The sequence below is a fragment of the Myotis yumanensis genome, unplaced genomic scaffold (genome assembly GCF_028538775.1).
Source record: "Myotis yumanensis isolate MYYU_CA2020_CCGP unplaced genomic scaffold, mMyoYum1.0.hap1 SCAF_2, whole genome shotgun sequence".
Lineage (NCBI taxonomy): Eukaryota > Metazoa > Chordata > Mammalia > Chiroptera > Vespertilionidae > Myotis > Myotis yumanensis.
Window position 1 is genome coordinate 165,744,465 of NW_027223753.1, and position 22,302 is coordinate 165,766,766.

General features: G+C 37.5%; 1 protein-coding gene across 4 annotated transcripts in view; it reads left to right on the plus strand.

Annotated features, from left to right (window-relative positions):
• Nucleotides 1-22,302, plus strand: part of ATP13A3 (ATPase 13A3) — a 114,956-nt gene that overhangs the window by 42,122 nt on the left and 50,532 nt on the right. For all 4 annotated transcript variants that reach the window (XR_011470312.1, XM_070406538.1, XM_070406536.1 and 1 more), the window contains 7 exons: nt 459-528; nt 11,043-11,177; nt 11,608-11,680; nt 18,630-18,761; nt 19,901-20,080; nt 20,715-20,872; nt 21,615-21,803. Coding sequence is in view for 3 of the 4 variants with exons in the window: in XM_070406538.1 (XP_070262639.1) it covers nt 459-528; nt 11,043-11,177; nt 11,608-11,680; nt 18,630-18,761; nt 19,901-20,080; nt 20,715-20,872; nt 21,615-21,803 (937 nt within the window). In the remaining variant the exon portion in view is untranslated. The remainder of the gene's footprint in view (nt 1-458; nt 529-11,042; nt 11,178-11,607; nt 11,681-18,629; nt 18,762-19,900; nt 20,081-20,714; nt 20,873-21,614; nt 21,804-22,302) is intronic.

The window sequence follows — 22,302 nt, forward strand, 5'->3', positions numbered from 1 at the left end:
CCACAGACCAATGCTCTATCCACTGAGCCAAACCAACTAGGGCAAAGTACAATATTCTTATTAGAAAAATAGTACCAGGTCTCTTAAATTTATTTATTTAAGCTTTTGCAAAAATTAATTGCAATTCAAAATTGTTCAGACCTATTGTGTTCAAGAATGGAAAAGAAAACCTTTGCTGACATAATTATTATAGACTAGTTGGAAAGATATTTGTCACACAAAAAGATATGAGATAGAATGAACCAAAATGATAGCTGTATAGTTATCCTGTATTAACTACTTAATTTAAATACTAAAGGTAGAGAATTTGAATTGTACAAGACAAGTATATAGAAACATGAATGTGTAAGTTCTAGATTTAGAAGCAGTCTGAGCTTTATGTAATGAAGTAACTTCCCAAAATTACACTATTATTATGTAATGTAATATAATACTATTATTATATTTTCTTGTCATAGAAAATTGCTTTATGGAATAAATGAAATTTCTGTGAAAGTGCCTTCTGTTTTTAAGCTTCTAATTAAGGAGGTAAGACTATTATTGTACATGTCTCAATATTTGTAATCAATAGATTTGTCAATTTGAAAAGAGCCATGATCTAAGTAATAAGACATTCTTAATTTTCTGTTTTCAAACTTTTACTAGTGGCCTGGTGCACAGATTCGTGCACATTGAAAGGAAATTAATTAGAAGAGATATTGTAATATCACTATTTGCTCTTTGTCTATAATAGACGTGTCAGACATGAAAGAAAATTAGTAAAATGTATATGAAAATAATATATATATTGATTAATAAATAATCACAACATGATATAACAACAACGAAGACATGATATAAAAACAAAAAAATGATATAAAAACAAAAACATGATATAAAAACAAGTGATAAAAACAATGACTGATAAATTAATTAAACTTATTCTAATATCTCCCTGTATACCACATTAAGAGTAAAAACACTTTCAGAGTGCTTTACTAATTTCCCATGTGATGAAATATTTACAACTTTAATGTCACACGCTCTTTGAACTCAAGAGAAAGGAACATATAGCTGACCATGTCCGAAAATGGGTTCAGGTAGGAATATTCCTACTTTGTCTAGAGTTTGTCCTTGTGATTTATTAATAGTCATCGCAAATGCTGGCATCACGGGAAACTGTCTTCGAATTAAATTAAATGGGAAGCCAGTGTCAGATGGGGACAAATCAATTCTTGGAATCAGAACAACCTCTCCCTCTGCAGATCCTGTTAATACTTCAGCTTTGATTATGTTAGGTCGAAACCTTTTGATAATAAATCTAGTACCATTACAAAGACCCCTTTTGCTATTAAGATTTCTCAGTAGCATGATTGCACCTACTTTCAATTTTAATTTATGACACAGCATTCCCGAAGGAGTAATACTATTAAGAAATTCGATGGGAAAATTTTCATTTTCAGCATCATCCGTTGAATCGCTGGAATCTTCACTCAAATAAGTGTGAAAATCTCCATCGAGTCTATCCAAAATTTCTTTATTTAATTTATGAACGTGCTCATTTTTTGTACAAAGAATCACACGTTTAGATATATTTTTAATATTATCTATAGATATACTATTTTCAAAGGTAGCTTCAGTAATAGATCCATTACAAATCATTTCAACAAAAACAACCAAATTCACATATCGACAATGACAGATGGAAACACATGTGTGCAATTGGTGCCAGCGAGAGCTGTATATGTATCACGCATGTGCGAGTCAATGTTTATTTTTAAATTGCCAGTGCGTGTCATATGTACCCGCCAGTTGGTCAGTCAGACGTACGTATGTACATGCATACAGTCGGTCCCTTAGCCATATATATATAGATTGCCAGTGCGTGTCATATGTACCGGTCGGAGGGACATACAGTCGGTCACTTAGCCTTATATATATAGAGATTTATTTATTTTTATTGTTTTGTTTTGTTTTCTTCCACTTGGAAGGTAAAGGTAATCTCAAATAATTTAGTGTATAACTTTCCTTTTTTATTTGTCTAATTTTTTTTTGTTTTGTTTTTCTTTTCTGTAGATTAAAATTTTTTTTGTTCTCAGGAAATCACATATCTAAATCTTGCCCTATCATAGATGTATATTCCTGCTTTTTGTTTCCTGATTTTTAAACAATTTATCATGTTGAATTTATTCATATGGCATTTTGAGGTACATTGTGGGAAACTGCCAGGGGTCTTAATCCAGCATCTAGAAGGGGTTCAGGAATCTGGAGAAGGGGCTGCTGTAAATGATTAGAGTCTAGAGACGAAACATAATTTTGAAAGGCATTTTGGGGAGCCAGAGAAGACTTAGCCAAAGGAACCAAGTTCTCCTGAATCTCCGGACCCCTTGCTCTAATAAAATTGTGTTAATGAAACACAATTTGTCCTAAGGCAAGGTAGATATACATATCAAAGGCCAACGTTTAGTATACAGAATCCATTGTCAGATTGGGGTGACTGCCTTCCACCGTTCAGGTGTTTGGCCAGTAGGATGCAATAATGTAAATTGAAATGCCCGCAGCTGTCTGGCAGCAAGCAATCATCTATGCACATCTTTAGGTGTGGGGAAATGCCCTTATCCATCTCCAGCAGATTCAGCCCTGCTGAATCCCTAAGTTCCATCAACCTTTTGATGAAACTTCTTGCATTTATGACATGCTGGAATTAGCTTCTGGCAGAAACTAGACATTGTACCAGAAGTTTGGAATACAAAACATGACCTGATGTTCATATTGAGAAATTTGCACTTTAACCTGGGAAGAAAACATGTCAGTAGTTACTGTAGTGACTGATGAGTGGTAATTGCTATAGAAGAGGTATGAATAAAGGTTGTTCATATAAAGGAAGGGAATAAGATATTGCCTAGCAGTTAGACTCTCCAATCTGTCTTTTATTTTATTTTATTTTTAAAAATTGTTTTATTGCTTAAAGTATTACAAAGAGTATTACATATGTCTCCTTTTTTTCCCGCCCTTGACAATCCCCTGGCCTCCCCTACCCCCCAGTGTCTTATGTCCATTGGTTATGCTTATATGCATGCATACAAGTCCTTCGGTTGATCTCTTACCCCGTCCCCCCCCCCCCCCGTCCCCCCGTCCCCCCGTCCCCCCGTCCCCCAACTCTCCCCGGCCTTCCCGATGTAGTTTGACAGTCTGTTCGAGGCTGCTCTGCCTCTGTATTTATTTTTGTTCATAAGTTTATAATGGTCTTTATTATCCATAAATGAGTGAGATCATGTGGTATTTTTCTTTCATTGACTGGCTTATTTCACTTAGCATAATGCTCTCCAGTTCCATCCATGCCGTTGCAAATGGTAAGAGTTCCTTCTTTTTTACAGCAGCATAGTATTCCATCGTGTAGATGTACCACAGTTTTCTAATCCATTCATCTACTGATGGGCACTTAGGTTGTTTCCAGATCTTAGCTATGGTGAATTGTGCTGCTATGAACATAGGGGTGCATATATCCTTTCTGATTGGTGTTTCTGGTTTCTTGGGATATATTCCTAGAAGTAGGATCACAGGGTCAAATGGGAGTTCCATTTTTAGTTTTTTGAGGAAACTCCATACTGTCTTCCATAGTGGCTGCACCAGTCTGCATTCCCACCAGCAGTGCACGAGTGTTCCTTTTTCTCCACATCCTCTCCAGCACTTGTCGTTTGTTGATCTGTTGATGATGGCCATTCTGACAGGTGTGAGATGGTACCTCATTGTTGTTTTGATTTGCATTTCTCGGATGGTTAGTGACTTTGAGCATGTTTTCATATGTCTCTTGGCTTTCTGAATGTCCTCTTTTGAAAGGTGTCTATTTAGATCCTTTGCCCATTTTTTGATTGGATTGTTTATCTTCCTTTTGTTAAGTTGTATGAGTTCCCTATAAATGTTGGAGATTAACCCCCTATTGGTGATAACATTGGCAAATATGTTCTCCCATGCAGTGGGCTTTCTTGTTGTTTTGTTGATGGTTTCTTTTGCTGTGCAGAAGCTTTTTATTTTGATGTAGTCCCATTTGTTTATTTTCTCTTTAGTTTCCAATGCCCTAGGAGCTGTATCGGTGAAGAAATTGCTTGGGCATATGTCTGAGATTTTGTTGCCTTTGGATTCTTCTAGTATTTTTATGGTTTCCCATCTTACATTTAAGTCCTTTATCCATTTTGAGTTTATTTTTGTGTATGGTGTAAGTTGGTGGTCTAGTTTCATTTTCTTGCATGTATCTGTCCAATTTTCCCAACACCATTTGTTGAAGAGACTATCTTGACTCCATTGTATGTTCATGCCTCCTTTGTCAAATATTAATTGAGCATATTGGTTCGGGTTAATTTCTGGGCTCTCTATTCTATTCCATTGATCTATATGTCTGTTCTTGTGCCAGTACCAGGCAGTTTTGAGAACAGTGGCTTTGTAATACAGCTTGATATCTGGTATTGAGATCCCACCACTTCGTTCTTTCTCAGGATCGCTGCAGCTATTCGGGGTCTTATTTTATTCCAGATGAATTTTTGGAGAGTTCGTTCTAGGCCTGTGAAATATGCCGTTGGTATTTTAATGGGAAATGCATTGAATTTATAGATTGCTTTGGGTAGTGTGGACATTTTAATGATGTTGAGTCTACCAATCCAAGAACATGGTATGTTCTTCCATCTGTTTATGTCTTCCTCTATCTCTTTTTTCAATGTCCTGTAATTTTCTGAGTAGAGGTCTTTTACCTCTTTAGTTAAGTTTATTCCTCGGTAGCTTAATTTTTTTGGTGCGATGGTAAATGGGATTGTTTTTTTAGTCTCTCTTTCTGTAAGTTCATTATTGGTGTATAGAAATGCCATAGATTTCTTGGCGTTAATTTTGTATCCTGCTACATTGCCAAATTCATTTATTAAGTCTAATAGTTTTTTGATGGAGTCTTTAGGTTTTTTTATGTATAACATCATGTCATCTGCAAATAAGGACCATTTTACTTCTTCTTTTCCAATTTGGATGCCTTTTATTTCTTCTTCTTGTCTAATTGCAATGGCTAATACTTCCAGTACTATGTCGAACAGGAGTGGTGAGAGTGGGCATCCCTGTCTTGTTCCTGTTCTTAGGGGAAATGGTGTTAGTTTTTGTCCATTGAGTATGATGTTGGCTGTGGGTTTGTCATATATGGCTTTTATTATGTTGAGGTATGATCCTTCTATTCCCACCTTGCTGAGAGTTTTTATCAAAAATGGGTGTTGGATTTTGTCAAATGCTTTTTCTGCATCAATTGATATGACTATGTGGTTTTTTTCTTTCAATTTGTTTATGTGATGTATCACGTTTATTGATTTGCCGATATTGTACCATCCCTGCATCCCTGGGATAAATCCTACTTGGTCATGGTGTATGATCTTTCTGATGTACTTCTGGATCCGATTTGCTAAGATTTTGTTGAGGATTTTGGCATCTATATTCATGAGGGATATTGGCCTGTAATTCTCTTTCATTGTGTTGTCTTTACCTGGTTTTGGTATTAGGGTGATGCTGGCTTCATAGAATGAGCTTGGAAGTGTTCCTTCCTCTTGAATTTTTTGTAGTAGTCTGAGGAGGATAGGTTTTAGTTCTTCCTTGAATGTTTGGTAAAACTCCCCTGTGAAGCCATCTGGTTCTAGGCTTTTGTTTGCTGGAAGCTTTTTGATGACTGCTTCAATTTTTTCCATAGTTATTGGCCTATTGAGATTTTTGGATTCTTCCTGATTAAGTTTTGGAAGGTTGTATTTTTCTAGGAATATGTCCATTTCCTCCAGGTTGTCTAGTTTGTTGGAGTAGAGTTGTTCATAGTATTTTTTAACAATCCTTTGTATTTCTGTGGGGTCTGTTGTTATTTCTCCTCTTTCATTTCTGATTTTGTTTCTGTTTGGGTTCTCTCTCTTTGTTTCTTGGTGAGCCTGGCTAGAGGCTCATCAATCTTGTTTATCCTTTCAAAGAACCAGCTCTTGGTTTTGTTGATCTTTTGTATTGTTTTTTTGGTCTCTATGTCATTTATCTCTGCTCTGATCTTTATTATTTCCTTCCTTCTGCTTACACTGGACTTTTCTTGTTGCTCTCTTTCTAGCTCTTTGAGTTGTAGGGTTAGGTAATTTGTTATCATTGTTTCTTGTTTTTTTGCAGTAGGCTTGTAAAGCTATGAACTTCCCTCTCAAGACTGCTTTCGCTGTGTCCCATAGGTTTTGGATTGTTGTGTTTTCATTGTCGTTTGTTGCCATGATGTTTTTTATTTTTTCTTTGATCTCTCTAGTAACCCAGTCATTCTTTAATAGCATGCTATTTAGTCTCCATGTGTTTGATTTTTTTGAATTGTTTTTATTGTAGTTGATTTTCAGTTTTATGCCATTGTGATCTGAGAAGATGCTTGATCTGATTTCTATCTTCTTGAATTTAAAAAGACTTTGCCTGTGACCCAATATATTGTCTGTCTTTGAAAATGACCCATGTGCACTTGAGAAGAGTATATATTCTGTGGCTTTGTGGTGAAATGTTCTGAAGATGTCAATTAATTTCATCTGATCTCGTGTGTCATTTAGGATTGATGTTTCTTTGCTGATTTTTTGTTTAGAGGATTTGTCCAATGGTGATAGTGGGGTGTTAAAGTCCCCTACTATGATTGTATTGCTGTCAATCTCTCCCTTGATCTCCTCCAGAAGTTTTCTTATGTATTTGGATGCTCCTATATTTGGTGCGTATATGTGTTATTTCTTCCTGTTGGATTGCTCCCTTTAGTATTATGAAGTGGCCTTCCTTATCCCTCTTTATGTCCTTCATTTTGCGATCTAATTTGTCAGATGTAAGTATTGCTACCCCAGCTTTTTTTTCGTTTCCATTCGCCTGAAAAACCTTTGTCCATCCCTTCACCATCAGTCTGTGTGCGTCTTTTTTTTTTGAGGTGGGTTTCCTGTAGACAGCAGATATATGGGTCATGGTTTCTTATCCACTCAGTTACTATATGTCTTTTGATTGGGCCATTTAATCCATTTACATTTAAAGTTATTATTGCTAGATACTTGTTTGTCGCCATTTTTATTCTTTACCCCTGTGTTCCTTCTTTGTTTCCTATTTTTTCTTTTTACATCAGACCCTTTAGCATTTCTTGCATTGCTGGTTTGGTGGTAATAAACTCCCGTAGTCCTTTTTTGTCTGTGAAGCTCCTGATTTCACCCTCAATTTTGATTGATAGCCTTGCTGGGTACAGTATTCTTGGATTCAGACCCTTCCTTTGCATGACTTTGTATATTTCATTCCATTTCCTTCTTGCCTGATGTGTTTCTGTTGAGAAATCAGTTGCTAGTCTGATGGGGGATCCTTTGTAGGCAACTTTCTGTCTCTCTCTGGCTGCTTTTAAGAGTCTTGCTTTGTTGTTGGTGTTTGCCAATTTAATTATAATGTGCTTTGGCGTCGGTCTTTTGGGGTTCATTCTGTTAGGGACTCTGTGAGCTTCTTGTATTTGTGTGACTTTTTTCTTCCCTATATCAGGGAAGTTTTCTGTCATTATTTTTACAAACAGGTTTTCTATTCCTTGCTCAGTTTCCTCTCCTTCTGGCACCCCTATTATGCGGATGTTGTTTTGTTTCGTGTTGTCCCAAAGTTCTCTTAGGCTCTCCTCGTGCTTTTTAATTTTTTTTCTAGAAGGTGCTCTGCTTGGGTGTTTGTTCCTACCTTTTCTTCTAGCTCACTGATGTGGTCCTCTGCTTCTTCTAGTCTACTGTTGATACTTTCGATTGAGTTCTTTATAGCAGTGATTTGATTTTTCATTTCTTCTTGGTTCTTCTTCATTTCCTCTTGGTTCTTACACATATTGTTGAATTTGTCTTCCATTCTTTTCATCCACCTTATGACCATTTCTCTGAATTCTTTATCTGACAGGTTGCTTGCCTCCATTGCCTCCATTTCGTTTACTTCCTTTTCTGGTGATACCTGTTTTTCTTTCATATGAGGGCTGTTTCTTTGTCTCCCCATGATCTCTCTTCTCTCCAGGTGTTTGGTTATGTAGTTCTCTCTCTGCTGCATTGATTTAATGGCACAAAATACAACACAACAAGGCACAACGCACAGGCACTGAACACAAATGTATTCATGATACTAATAACCCCGAATAAAGGTGACCACCAGTGCAAAGAGAATTAGGGGATAAGGAAGAAAGAAGAGAAAAAGAAAAAATATAAAAAGAATGAAAGAAAGAAAAGGAGTGCAAAAATGAAATTTGGAAAAGGGAAAAAAAAGTAAGAGAGGAAAGAAAGGGAAGGAAATAGAAGAGGGGAAGAAACTATTTATATGGGGAGAAAATTCCAATAGAACAGCCACTAAACCCAACAAATTCTAGCAACAGATCCCTGGAGATGAATGCAGTCTACAAACAACTACTAATATCAAGCGAGGCGAGGAAAAAAACAGAAGCAAAAAAATAACTGGGGCGGGGGGGGGTGGGGGCACAAACAGAAAAAGCAAAAGCAAAACAATCTCACAAACAAGCATAAAAAAAACCCCCAATATACTCAACAATCAAGCAAACAACAACAAAATGGTAGAAAGAAAAATTTGGATAATGAAGAAAGATAAGAGAGAGGTGTATATGGATTTACAGCAGGGGATTGGAAATTAGATATATAAGTAGGGTGAAATTTTAACGGGGGTCAAAAGAAGGAATAGGGAAAATCTAAAGCAGGAATAGGGTAAGAGAAACAGGACAACAAAAGGGGAAAGTGAGGGAGAGAGTTTTGGGATAAAGGTAAAGTTGAGGTAGAGAAAAATGATGCTAAAGGAAAGATGAAAATAGAATGTACAACACTAATCCCAAAGTAAAGAGAAAATAAAATGACGCTTTAAAAAAAGGTAACATGGTAGTAGTAATAATACTGGTTAAGATCAAGTTAGCTGTATTGAGTGAATACTTTTAGTAGAAATAAAAGATTATTTTCATCAGTTGCTGAGAGTGAGTATATGACGTTGCTTTAGAACATACCAAAGTATAATGATTAGGAATTAGAAAGCCTGGTTTGTAATATGGTTCCATCAGTAACTAGCTTTGATCATCAGAAAATCTTTCTCTTTGCTGCTCCTTTACTTATAAAAGTAGAGCAAGTCCTTTCTGATGATCTCATTCTGATTTATCTAAATTAAAGTTAGAAAACAGAAAACTAAGAATGTCTTCTTATTATTTAAATTGTGGCTCTTTATAATTTGGAAGTAAACTGGGACTATATATGAGAAATGCCTTGAAAAGTACAGAAGCATCAGTTTTACAACATTGGGGTAGTACATGTTGCCCAAGGGTACCATAGAGCTTACTAGGTGTACCGGTTAATGGTGGATTTTGTAATCAAAGAAAACATGATAATTTCAAGAGAAACATCAGAAGTGCTTTATTCAAAGTAATGTCCATCGCTAGCTACACATTTCCCCCATTTTTCAGGTAATTTGTGGATACCATCCCAATAGAAATTTTCTTGTTTTGAGGCAAACCATTCAGTGACCCAATTTTTCACTTCTTCATACCTTTTGAAGTGCTGCTCAGAAAGTGTGTGTGCAATTGATTGGAACAAATTGTAATCTGAAGGAGCAAGGTCTGGTGAATATGGTGGGTGGTTTAATACTTCCCAGGCAAGATCTTTTAACGTGTCTTTAACTGGTTTTGAAGTGTGTGATGGCGCGTCATCATGAAGCAAAATTACTTTGCCGTGGCTTCTGGCCCATTCTGGTCATTTCACAATCAAAGCGTGGTTCAAATTGATTATTTGTTGTTGGTAGCAATCAGTATTAACAATTTCACCTGGTTTTAGAAGCTCATAATATACCACACCTTTCTGATTCCACCAAACGCAGAGCATTGTCTTCTTTCCGAAGCGATTTGGCCTTGCAGTCGATGTTGATGGTTGACCTGGCTCAACCCATGATTTTGTGCATTTGGGATTCTCAAAATAAATCCACTTTTCATCGCCAGTCACAATCTGATGCAAAAAAGACTTTCTTTCGTGCCATTGAAGCAACATTTTACTGATGACTTTTTGGTTTTCCATTTGTCTTTTGTTCAGTTGATGTGGCACCCATTTTCCTTCCTTTAAAATCTTTCCCATTGCTTTTAAAGGGTCAGAAATTGTTTGCTGAGCAACATTTAACCTTTCTGCAAGTTGTTTTTGAGTTTGACATGCATCTTCCTATATAATAAAGAGGTAATATGCAAATTGACCCTCATGCCCTTGTGTCATCACAAGATGGCTGCCCCCGGGTTGTCAGAAGAAGGCCGGCAGGAGAGGGCAGTTGGGGGCAATCGGGCCATCAGGGGAGCAGTTAGGTGTCAATCAGGCTGGCTGGGGAGTGTTTAGGGGGCAGTCAGGCAGGCAAGCAGGTGAGTGGTTAGGAGCCAGTAGTCCCGGATTGTGAGAGGGATGTCCGACTGCCAGTTTAGGCCCGATCCCTGAGGGGTCCCAGATTGGAGAGGGTGCAGGCTGGACTGAGGGACACCCTTCCAGTGCACGAATTTTGTGCACTGGGCCTCTGGTCATCCAATAATGCTTGTAATTGTTGGTCTTCAAACTTTTTCAGTTGACCTGGATGTTCTTTGTCTTTCACATCGAAATCATCACGTTTAAAGCGTTTAAACCGGCGTTCACAAGTATCTTGAGGTGGAGCATGTTCACCATAAGCTTCCCTAAGTATACGATAACTTTTTCTTCAAAATAAAGTAATGAATTAAAACTTGCTGTAAATGCTCTTTTTTTGGCATGAAATTTGACATTTTTAAGTGTAAAAATATCTATGATGTTAACACCTTCAGCAAATTTGACATACGAAGTTTTAAAGCTTGCTGTCAATACAACAAAATAGCATACATATCAAATTGCATATATATCAACATATGTGTAACACATCTATTGAAAAAAAATCCGCATTATTTAACTGGTACACCTAGTATCCTATAGTATCTTGTTGGTTGCTTCTTAAATAAAAAGATGGAAAATCTGTATGGTTATAAGCATTTTATTCACTTTGACTTAAAAATCTTGTGGTTTTTTTTTTAGGTTCTCAACCCATTTTACGTTTTCCAGCTGTTCAGTGTTATACTGTGGTGCACTGATGAATACTATTACTATGCTTTAGCTATTGTGATTATGTCTGTAGTATCAATTCTAAGTTCTCTATATTCCATTAAAAAGGTAAGTTCAATTTATTATTGATTTCACAACTGTATTTATATTTTGTAAGGTGCATAGAATAGTGCTTGATACAAAGTAATACTCAATACAGATTTTCTTTTAGTTATGAATATGTCCCTTTTTTTGAGGTAGGGAAGGCAAATGTTTTTTAGAGTCAGTTTATTACTTGACTACTTAGAGGCCATAGCAGGGGTCTATCGTTGTTTATCATAGGCTGGTTCTAGTGTTTTCAGGGATCTAGTGCTTCTTATTTTGTCTTTAACTAAAACATCGTATAGTTTTTTAAATCTTTTAGTCTTGACATTTTTAAGGGCAGAGTTATAAGCATTTATTTTATTAACTTTATTTTATAGTACCCTTTCTTTTTAATATATTGAAGAGTGGTTTATATTAGCTAGTTTTTATTTTTTATTTATTTTTCTTATTTCAGCAATATATTATGTTGCATGACATGGTGGCAGCTCACAGTACTGTGAGAGTTTCAGTTTGCAGAGTAAATGAAGGTAAGTACTTCAGGTGACTCTTGACAAAAATAATCCAAAAATGATTTCCATTAAGCACTAATATATGAAACAAGCCCATGTGTTATATATACATTTATTTCTTAAGAAATAATACATGTGTGAATTTGTACTCATCTCTGAGTTTGTATCGTATTAATTCATTTATATGAAATTGTATTTTTCTGTTTCTACAATGTAACAGCTACTATACTGGGCTCTGGGGATGCAGTGATTATCAAGAAGGACATAGTCGTTGCGTCACTGAACTTCATACTAGCTGGAAAGACAGATGATAAATCGTGAAAATAAAGTATGACAAATGCAGGGAGTGTATTAGATATTAGAGCTCATTTACTGTAGATGTCAGGGATGGCTTTGAAAAAGTATTTTTTAAGTGGTTGAATTAGATAAGAGGTAGGTGAGAAGATAGTATGGTGGGGATGAGTGAGAGAGAAGAAGAGGGTTCTAAGTGCCCAAAGGCCTGGAGTTTGGTCACTGTAATAACTGGAAGAAATTCAGCGTGGCAGATGTAGAAAGTTGATGATGTACAGCCTTCTAAGGTATGTTGAAGAATTTTGACTTATTCCAAAATGCAATGGACAGCCATTGGAGGGTTTTAAACAGGGGAGTAATCTGATCATTATTAGCCTTTCTGAAAAAAATTATTCTGGCTGCCATGTTCACACTAGTTTAGAGGGGAGTAATACTGAAGGCATGAAATGGATCAAGTTGAAGGTTGTGGAAATGGAGAAAAATGATGTGGGTTTGAAAGCTATTTGTAGGGCCATGGAACAGGATTTTAAGATTCATTGGATGCAAGGTGGTAGAGTGGTGTCAGGCTGGGGGATGGATGTTTAATTAACATAGTTTAATTAAATAGGAGAAGCAGAATCTTAGGGAAGGATAATGTTTTGGACATGCTAGTTTGGTGAGATATTTTTTTTTTTTAAGTATTCCAGTTTTTTTTTTTGTTTTGTTTTGTTTTTATATATTTTATTGACTTTTTACAGAGAGGAAGGGAGAGAGATAGAGAGTTAGAAACATCGATGAGAGAGAAACATCGATCAGCTGCCTCCTGCACATCTCCTACTGAGGATGTGCCCGCAACCCAGGTACATGCCCTTGACCGGAATCGAACCTGGGACCTTTCAGTCCGCAGGCCGACGCTCTATCCACTGAGCCAAACCGGTTTCGGCTGGTGAGATATTGAAGAGGTAAAGGAGATACGGGGGAGGTAGCACAGCATCATGGGCCTCGGGGACCATAGCTGCTTAGATTTGTGAGGAACACCAAAGAAGTCTCCATTTTCTTGGCTCAGTATACCTCATCCAAGTGTAAACAGTTTGGCCTAGCAGGTTACTCCTTCCCTGTGCTTCCTGGTCACTTGCTATTTTAGCTGGGAGTATCTGTCTCTCTCGCCTACCTGCAATGTTAGATATGTCAGATTATTGGTGTTCCTCCTCTTCCTTCTCTGCTGCTGCTGGAGATAATTGGGATGCTAGGACATATGTACCATTCAGTTTGTACCGTCCTATCCCCTTTGTATAGTCTTATCAGATCATTGATATTTTATTTCCTGGTAGACCTAAGAGGAGTTGAATTTCAAGTGGTTTTAACAACTTTAAGAGTTTTAAAAATAGGTATCTTGCTTAAAAATGAAGATTATTGTATCTATGTACTAAATATTATTAGAATCCTTTAAAAGTTTTTTCCTCATAGCTTAGTAAACTAGTTCTTTGTTGTTGTTGTTTGTGTGTGTGTGTGTGTTTGTTTGTTTATTTTATGAAGGAAAGAGTGTCCTACACACTGTCACAAACAATAGTTTTCTTACCCATTTTTGTTTACAAACTAATGTAACTGTCTTCTGAGCATAGTATTAAACCTAGGTGGGAAAGAGAGAGAGAGAGAGAGAGAGAGAGAGAGAGAATGTCCAAATACAGGGTGTCTCAAAAAAATGTATACACACTATAAAGGCAGTGTTTATTGAAATACATTTCATTTTCTTTTATTTTATTTTATTTTATTTTATTTTATTTTTTGCTAAAAGTATTACAAAGGGTATTACATAAGTGTCCTTCTCCCCCCCCCCCCCCCGACCCTTGACAAACCCCTACCCTCCCTTACCCCCCAGTGTCTTATGTTCATTAGTTATGCTTGTATGGATGCATACAAGTCCTTCGGTTGATCTCTTACTCCCCTCCCTCCTGTCCCCCAACCCTCCCTGGCCTTCCCACTGCAGTTTGACAATCAGTTTGAGGCAGCTCTGCCTCTGTATCTATTATTGTTCATAAGTTTATAATGGTCTTTATTATCCATAAATGAGTGAGATCATGTGGTATTTTTCTTTCATTGACTGGCTTATTTCACTTAGCATAATGCTCTCCAGTTCCATCCATGCCGTTGCAAATGGTAAGAGTTCCTTCTTTTTTACAGCAGCATAGTATTCCATCGTGTAGATGTACCACAGTTTTCTAATCCATTCATCTACTGATGGGCACTTAGGCTGTTTCCAGATCTTAGCTATGGTGAATTGTGCTGCTATGAACATAGGGGTGCATATATCCTTTCTGATTGGTGTTTCTGGTTTCTTGGGATATATTCCTAGAAGTAGGATCACAGGGTCAAATGGGAGTTCCATTTTTAGTTTTTTGAGGAAACTCCATACTGTCTTCCATAGTGGCTGCACCAGTCTGCATTCCCACCAGCAGTGCACAAGTGTTCCTTTTTCTCCACATCCTCTCCAGCACTTGTTTGTTGATTTGTTGATGATGGCCATTCTGACAGGTGTGAGATGGTACCTCATTGTTGTTTTGATTTGCATCTCTCGGATGATTAGTGACTTTGAGCATGTTTTCATATGTCTCTTGGCTTTCTGAATGTCCTCTTCTGAAAGATGTCTATTTAGCTCCTTTGCCCATTTTTTGATTGGATTGTTTATCTTCTTTTTGTTAAGTTGTATGAGTTCCCTATAAATTTTGGAGATTAGGCCCTTATCAGATATGACGTTGGCAAATATGTTTTCCCACGAAGTGGGTTTTCTTGTTGTTTTGTTGATGGTTTCTTTTGCTGTGCAGAAGCTTTTTATTTTGATGTAGTCCCATTTGTTTATTTTCTCTTTAGTTTCAACTGCCCTAGGAGCTGTATCAGTGAAGAGATTGCTTTGGCATATGTCTGAGATTTTGTTGCCTTTGTATTCTTCTAGAATTTTTATGGTTTCCTGTCGTACATTTAAGTCCTTTATCCATTTTGAGTTTATTCTTGTGTATGGTGTAAGTTGGTGTCTAGTTTCATTTTCTTGCATGTATCTGTCCAATTTTCCCAACACCATTTATTGAAGAGACTATCTTGACTCCATTGTATGTTCATGCCTCCTTTGTCAAAAATTAATTGAGCATATTGGTTCGGGCTAATTTCTGGACTCTCTATTCTATTCTACTGATCTATATGTCTGTTCTTGTGCCAGTACCAGGCAGTTTTGAGAACAGTGGCTTTGTAATACAGCTTGATATCTGGCATTGAGATCCCACCTACTTTGTTCTTTCTCAGGATCGCTGCAGCTATTCGGGGTCTTTTTTTATTCCAGAATACATTTCATTTTCAAAATGAAATAGAATCTACAGCTATCAGCTGCTAAAGTATGTATACATTTTTTGGGGAAACCCTATATAAGGCAATCCTAAAGAAAAACCTTTTACATGGGAAGATTTTTAAAAAAATCTTTAGCTAACTTGAATATAGTATACACATTTCTAAGGAAATAGTGAAGTGGATACTATATCACAATATTTATTTTATAAATTCATTTTAAATAATGTCTAAAATATTAGGACTATTTTAGGAATAGTGAGAACACAGTAAGACTTTCTAGGTTATAAAAAGTGGCAACAAGAAGAAGAATGCTTTAAAAAATGCTGTTAAAAGAGAAAGTAGGGGGGGGGAACCAAGATGGTGGCATAGGTAAACACCTGAAATTGCTGCCTCACACAACCACTTCAAAATTACAACTAAAAGACAAAACGGACATCATCCAGAACCACAGGAAGGCTGGCTGAGTGGAAATTCTACAACTAGAAGGAAAGAGAAAAGCACACTGAGACTCAGAGGAGGAGTGGAAGTAAAGTGCAGAGGTACGGAGGTGCACGTGGGAAGGGCTGGCAACTGAGGACGCGGCTGTCTTTTTCAATCGGGAGGGAGACACAAGCTCCCGGAAACCCTGAACTCCATTTCCGGGCGAGTCTCTAGGGACCCAGACTCATACGGGGAGAAACTCGAGGGCGGCTTTCTCTCAGAGGTGCTTGCAGTGATTACCGTGGGACACTGAGACCCAGGACCACTTAGGGCAGGACTGAGGATCAGCCACAGCTGTTTGCTCTGCCCTGTTGATTCCCTGAGACCCCGCCCCACCCAAGCTGTGCGCAGAGGCTTTTGCATATGAATGGCCTGGCCCTCTACAATCTAAAATTACCTAACAAACTGCAGCTGGATCAGAGAGACCGAGAACATCCAAAAGAAGGCCCAAGGCCCCATCGCAGCTTGCATTGCTTCACAGCTGGCCTCATCTGGGCACCTCCAAATCCCAAATAAAGAAGAGGAATCTGCAGATCTCTCCGTAGCTCCTGCTGGGTAGCCTCAGGAAGAGGCTAAATTAGCACCTCCTTCGAGATCCAAGTGCCAGTGTACCCAGTGGTCAGAGTGGGACCATCCAGATTACAACTCCTCAGATCCATAAGGGACACACTCAGGGGGCAGACTCAGTGAGCACCAAAGCCCCACTGAAGCAAGTCTTGCCCCATAAGGGTGTCTCCAGCACAGAAGTTCTCCCATTGTAGACACAGCTGATTCCCAGAGCCAATTGGCCTGGAGGTCAATTCCTCCCAGTGAAACCAACAAAAATTAAGGCTTAACTACAACAAGACTGTGCACACAGCCCACAAAAGGGTGCACCAAGAGTGTTCACCTCAGGTAATTGGGGAGGCTGAGCCACTGAGCCCTATAGGACACCTAGCACACAAAGCCACTCTATCAACACAGGGAAGTAGCCAAAATGCAGAGACAAAGAAACTGGTCACCAATGACAGAAATGGAGGAAAGCCAACTACTGGATATAGAGTTCAAAACCACGGTTATAAGGTTTTTCAAGAATTTTCTAGAAACCGCCAATAAATTTAGTGAGACCCTCAAGAAATCTAGTGAGACCTTTGAGGATATGAAAAAGGACCAACTAGAAATTAAGTATACACTGACTGAAATAAAGAATATTATACAGAGATCCAACAATAGAATAGAGGATCACAAGAATCAAGTCAAAGATTTGAAATACAAAGAAGTAAAAAAACACCCAACCGGAAAAGAAAAAAGAAAAAAGAATCCAAAAATATGAAGATAGTGTAAGGAGCCTCTGGGACAACTTCAAGCATACCAACATCTGAATTAGGGGGGTGCCAGAAGAAGAGAGAGAAGAGAGCAAGATATTGAAAACCTATTTGAAGAAATAATGACAGAAAACTTCCCCTACCTGGTGAAAGAAATAGACTTACAAGTACAGGAAGCGCAGAGAACCCAAACAAAAGGAATCCAAAGAGGACCACACCAAGACACATCATAATTAAAATGCCAAGGGCAAAAGACAAAGAGAGAATCTTAAAAGCAGCAAGAGAAAAACAGTCAGTCAACTACAAGGGAATACCCATACGACTGTCAGCTGGTTTCTCAACAGAAACTATGCAGGCCAGAAGTGAGTGGCAAGAAATATTCAAAGTGATGAATAGCAAGAACCTACAACCAAGATTACTTTACCCAGCAAAGCTATCATTCAGAATTGAGGGTTAGATAAAGAGCTTCACAGATAAAAAACAGCTAAAGGAGTTCATCACCACGAAACCAGTATTATATGAAATGCTGAAAGGTATTCTTTAAGAAGAGGAAGAAGAAGAAAAAGGTAACGATAAAAATTATGAACAACAAATACATATCTATCAACAAGTGAATCTAAAAATCAAGTGAATAAAAAAATCTGATGAACAGAATAAACTGGTGAATATAATAGAATCAGGGGCATAGAAAGAGAGTGGACTGACAATTCTTAGGGGGGAAGGGGTGTGGGGGTGCGGAAAGAGACTGGACAAAAATCGTACACACAATGTCCTATGGATGAGGATGGGGGGGAGGGTAAGGGCAGAGGGTGGGTGGGAACTAGGTGGAGGGGAGCTATGGGGGGGAAAAAGAGAAACAACTGTAATAATATGAACAATAAAGATTTAATGATAAAAGAGGCAACCAAAAAAAAAAAAAAAAGAGTAGCTAAAATTTTCAATGCTTCTGTTTTCAAGGGATTATGGAAATCCGAGTATGTTTACCCATTGCAGGGGATCTCAATAGGACTTACTATTTTCTGAATGGGCTATTAGCTAAAATTGATCCTTAAGTGTTGTAATGAATGTTGGAGCCCACCCACCTTGTTTGGTCAGAGAGGACTTGGCATTACCTGTGCACAGTTAGTTTCCTGTCGGGACAAAGTAGCTGCCATTAAACACCATGCTGTGTTAGCCTAAGGCCGTGGTCGGCAAACTGCAGCTCTTGAGCCACATGCGGCTCTTTGGCCCCTTGAGTGTGGCTCTTCCACAAAATACCACGTGCGGGCGTGTACGTACAGTGCAATTGAAACTTCGTGGCCCATGCGCAGAAGTCGGTATTTTGTGGAAAAGCCATACTCAAGGGGCCAAAGAGCCGCATGTGGCTCGCGAGCCGCAGTTTGCGGAGCCGCAGTTTGCCGACCACTGGCCTAAGAAATAATCATTTTATTTGTTGAAACATTTTGTTTATTGGAATTTTTTTGTTAACTCCATTATATTTGACATCTCATTGAGATCAGATGACCTTTTGTTTGCTTACGTTTATTCTAAGTTAAAAAATATTTTTTTCCCACTTTTTTCTTTTTCTTTAAATCCAGAAAAAGAAGAGATCTTTTCTACAGAACTTGTGCCGGGAGATGTTATGGTCATTCCATTAAATGGGACTATCATGCCTTGTGATGCAGTACTTATTAATGGTACTTGCATTGTAAATGAAAGCATGTTAACAGGTAACTAAATGAAATGAGGAAAAGTCAGATGAGTTGTTTATGAGAGTAGATTAAATGGTTGCTGATGAATCTATTTCAAAATTAGCTGTGCTGTTTATCTTTTCTTTATGAATGTTATGAATGTCGTGGATATTGAAGTGATTTTTTTGTTTTTTATTTTTATTCTGAGGGGACCAAATTCTGTATTATACTCAGCTGTGATACTAAGTCACCATGCTCGTCATCACTGCATTTCTTGGCATGCTCCTGTTTACTCTTTTTCATATGAGGAAATGCTTTATAGTAAGGGAAGAAAAAAGAAGCCCTTGCCTACAGAGACTGCAGTATATTTGCTTCCTTATTTGATGTGTAAACAGTGGGACTAAACACTGTATTTTTCTTAAAGTGGGGAGAAGTAGACTTCAAAATGATTTCTTTTTGGAAATCCACAATCTGAAGATAGAGCTCTATATCTTTTTTATCATATGAATTTTTTTATTGTCATAGTCAGTCTGGCAAGAAAGTGATTCCTTTATAATGTTTTCAAACTTAAGAATCTTTTCTTAAAGCACACTCACACATAAATATCCCCACACGCTTGTTGGCTTGAAGCGAGAATTGTGGATGCTACACAGAATTAAATTTCAGTGTTAAAAAGAATTTGTTTGTTAATTGTTTGAGAGAACTACCATACTACCGTAGTATTATCTCCCTTCTCCAGGTGCGCCCATGTGCGTGTGTGTGTGGGGGCGGGGGGGGGGGGGGCAGGCGCGGGGGTGTTAGGAATAGGTCTTCACATCTCTGTGTGCTGGAGGCTGCAGAGCGCTTTCCAGTTCAGTTCTTAGGGATAAGAGAACAGCTGCTGGGGCTAAGGAAACTCTTACCTGGTCTCCTTATTTGAAACTTGACACAATCATTTAAAAATCATTATCTTTGAATCAGATCACTTCAGGAATTATTGTGGGAGACAAGATTTGATATATTAGCTTAAGGAAATGGGTAGCCAAAAAACTAATTTAGTAAGTTATGTTATCCATTATGAGAACTCTACTTTAGTAGCAATTGTAAACAGTATGATAACATTTAGGTTATTTAACACTTCAAGTTGTATGTGTTTGCCACTGATTTCTATGCTTTAACTTATGATTTTTGTTTTTAAGGAGAAAGTGTTCCAGTGACAAAGACGAATTTGCCAAATCCTTCAGTGGACATAAAAGGAATGGGAGATGAATTATATAGTCCAGAAATACATAAACGACACACTTTGTTTTGTGGGACTACTGTTATTCAAACTCGTTTCTACACTGGAGAGCTTGTCAAGGCCATAGTAGTTAGAACAGGTAAGAACATATCTCTTGCATATTTGACACCTACTGAATGTTTAAAAAGAGATTCTATTTTGAATATTGTGATAACTATGTATGATGCCACTTGGGGTACTGGAAATATTGAGGAGAACACTATGTAAATTATATGATTGTCTAACCACTAAGCTGTACACCTGAAGCCAATATATCTATATATAAAAAAGCCTAAGTGACTGTTCGACTAGTAGCTATGACATGCACTGACCACCAGGGGGCAGATGCTCAATTCACAGGTATGGAAACATGGAACAGACTGATGAATCTCAGAGGGAAGGGAGGTGAGGGGAGGATGGGAAGAAATTAACCAAAGATCTTATATGCATACTGCAGGCCCGGTGCACGATTCGTGCACCAGTGGGGTCCCTTGACCTGGCCTGCGGGGATCAGGCCGAAACCGGCCGTCTGACATCCCCCAAAGGGTCCTGGATTGTGAGAGGGCGCAGGCCAGGCCAAGGGACCCCACTGGTGCATGAATCCATGCACCGGGCCTCTAGTAATACATAAATGAATAAATGAATGAATAAATAAATAAATATTCTCTTCTGAGAGATAATTCTCATTTTTTAATAAAAATATAAGTAATTTTCTTCTTTGAATTTTTAAAAAGGATTTAGTACTTCCAAAGGACAGCTTGTTCGTTCCATATTGTATCCCAAACCAACAGATTTTAAACTCTACAGAGATGCCTACTTGTTTCTTCTGTGTCTTGTGGCGGTGGCTGCCATTGGGTTTATCTACACTATTATCAATAGCATTCTAAATGAGGTATGTACATGGAACTCTTAGTAGGGTTTGAGTTTTAATTATCACATGTGACTACTGAGGATTTGAAAAGTGGCTAGTGAGGCTGAAGAACTAAAATTTTAATGTAATTTAAATTAACTTTTGAAAGCCATATGACACCAGTAGCTATTATATTTGGAAGTACAGATACAGACCATTTCCATCATAGCAGGAAGTGTTTTTTGAATGGCTTTGGTTTAGATGGTCTTTCATTGCTCTTTTGTGACTTAAAAAAAGGAGGGGTGACCACATACCAGAAGCTTTATTTTCTCTTTTTTTAACTTCTGAGATATATAGCATTAAAATTATTTGCTATTACTTAATTAAAGATACAGCTGAGGGACCTTGTCAAATCTCTCTTTTCTATCTCCTGTAAAGACTGGTAACAGTACAGTGCTTGTAGTAAGAGTCAGTATTTGACAAATGTTTGTTGAACTTCAAAATGTGTAGTGTGTGAAGTATGTAGAGCTATCAAAGGAGAGTTTTCTTTAAAAATAGCTGTCATTCCACAGTCCATTGACAATATATTGAACTTTCTATTTTACAGAATTTCTAAGGGAAAGATTATAAAGGGCTAATAGAAGTCTTTATATACACACACTTGTTATATATAAAATTGAAAATGGTTTATGGATTTTTCACTAAAGAAATACCCTTACTAGATTAGTAAATATTGGGGGGGAGGCGGGGGGGAGACTGACACTTATTTTTCTGTGAATTATAGGTGGAGATTGGAGTAATAATTATCGAGTCTCTTGATATCATTACAATCACTGTGCCACCTGCACTTCCTGCTGCAATGACTGCTGGTATTGTGTATGCTCAAAGAAGACTGAAAAAAATTGGTATTTTCTGCATCAGTCCCCAAAGGATAAATATATGTGGACAGCTGAATCTTGTTTGCTTTGACAAGGTTGGTTCAGTTTCATAATCATTCTCATGTATGTGTGCTGATTGGGAATCGAACCCCACAACTTTGACATATTGGGATGATGCTTCAACCAACTGAGCTACCGGCCAGGGCCTCATAATCATTATCAAAGGTTACTTTGTAGATTTTAAATACTTAGATTAATGTTTTCTATATTTTTTATCAACCAGTTTGCACACATTTTTTAAGGGTCCTTTTTTTTTCAACTTACTTGGCATATGTATCATTTTTGTATATTTCTAATTATTTTTTCAATTTTTAATATTTTGGATATTGCTTATTTGCCCAAATCTGCAGTTGTCTAATCATTCATATCCAAAATTATGTCTTGTAGTAGTAGTAGTAGTAGTAGTAGTAGTAAAGACCTTCTAATCTTCCATGTTTTTAACAGAATATACTCTATACAGATATATTTACTGGAATTTTATTGCTATTAAGTATTTAGTGTTCGCTCTATGATTTATTGAATATATTTATAAAT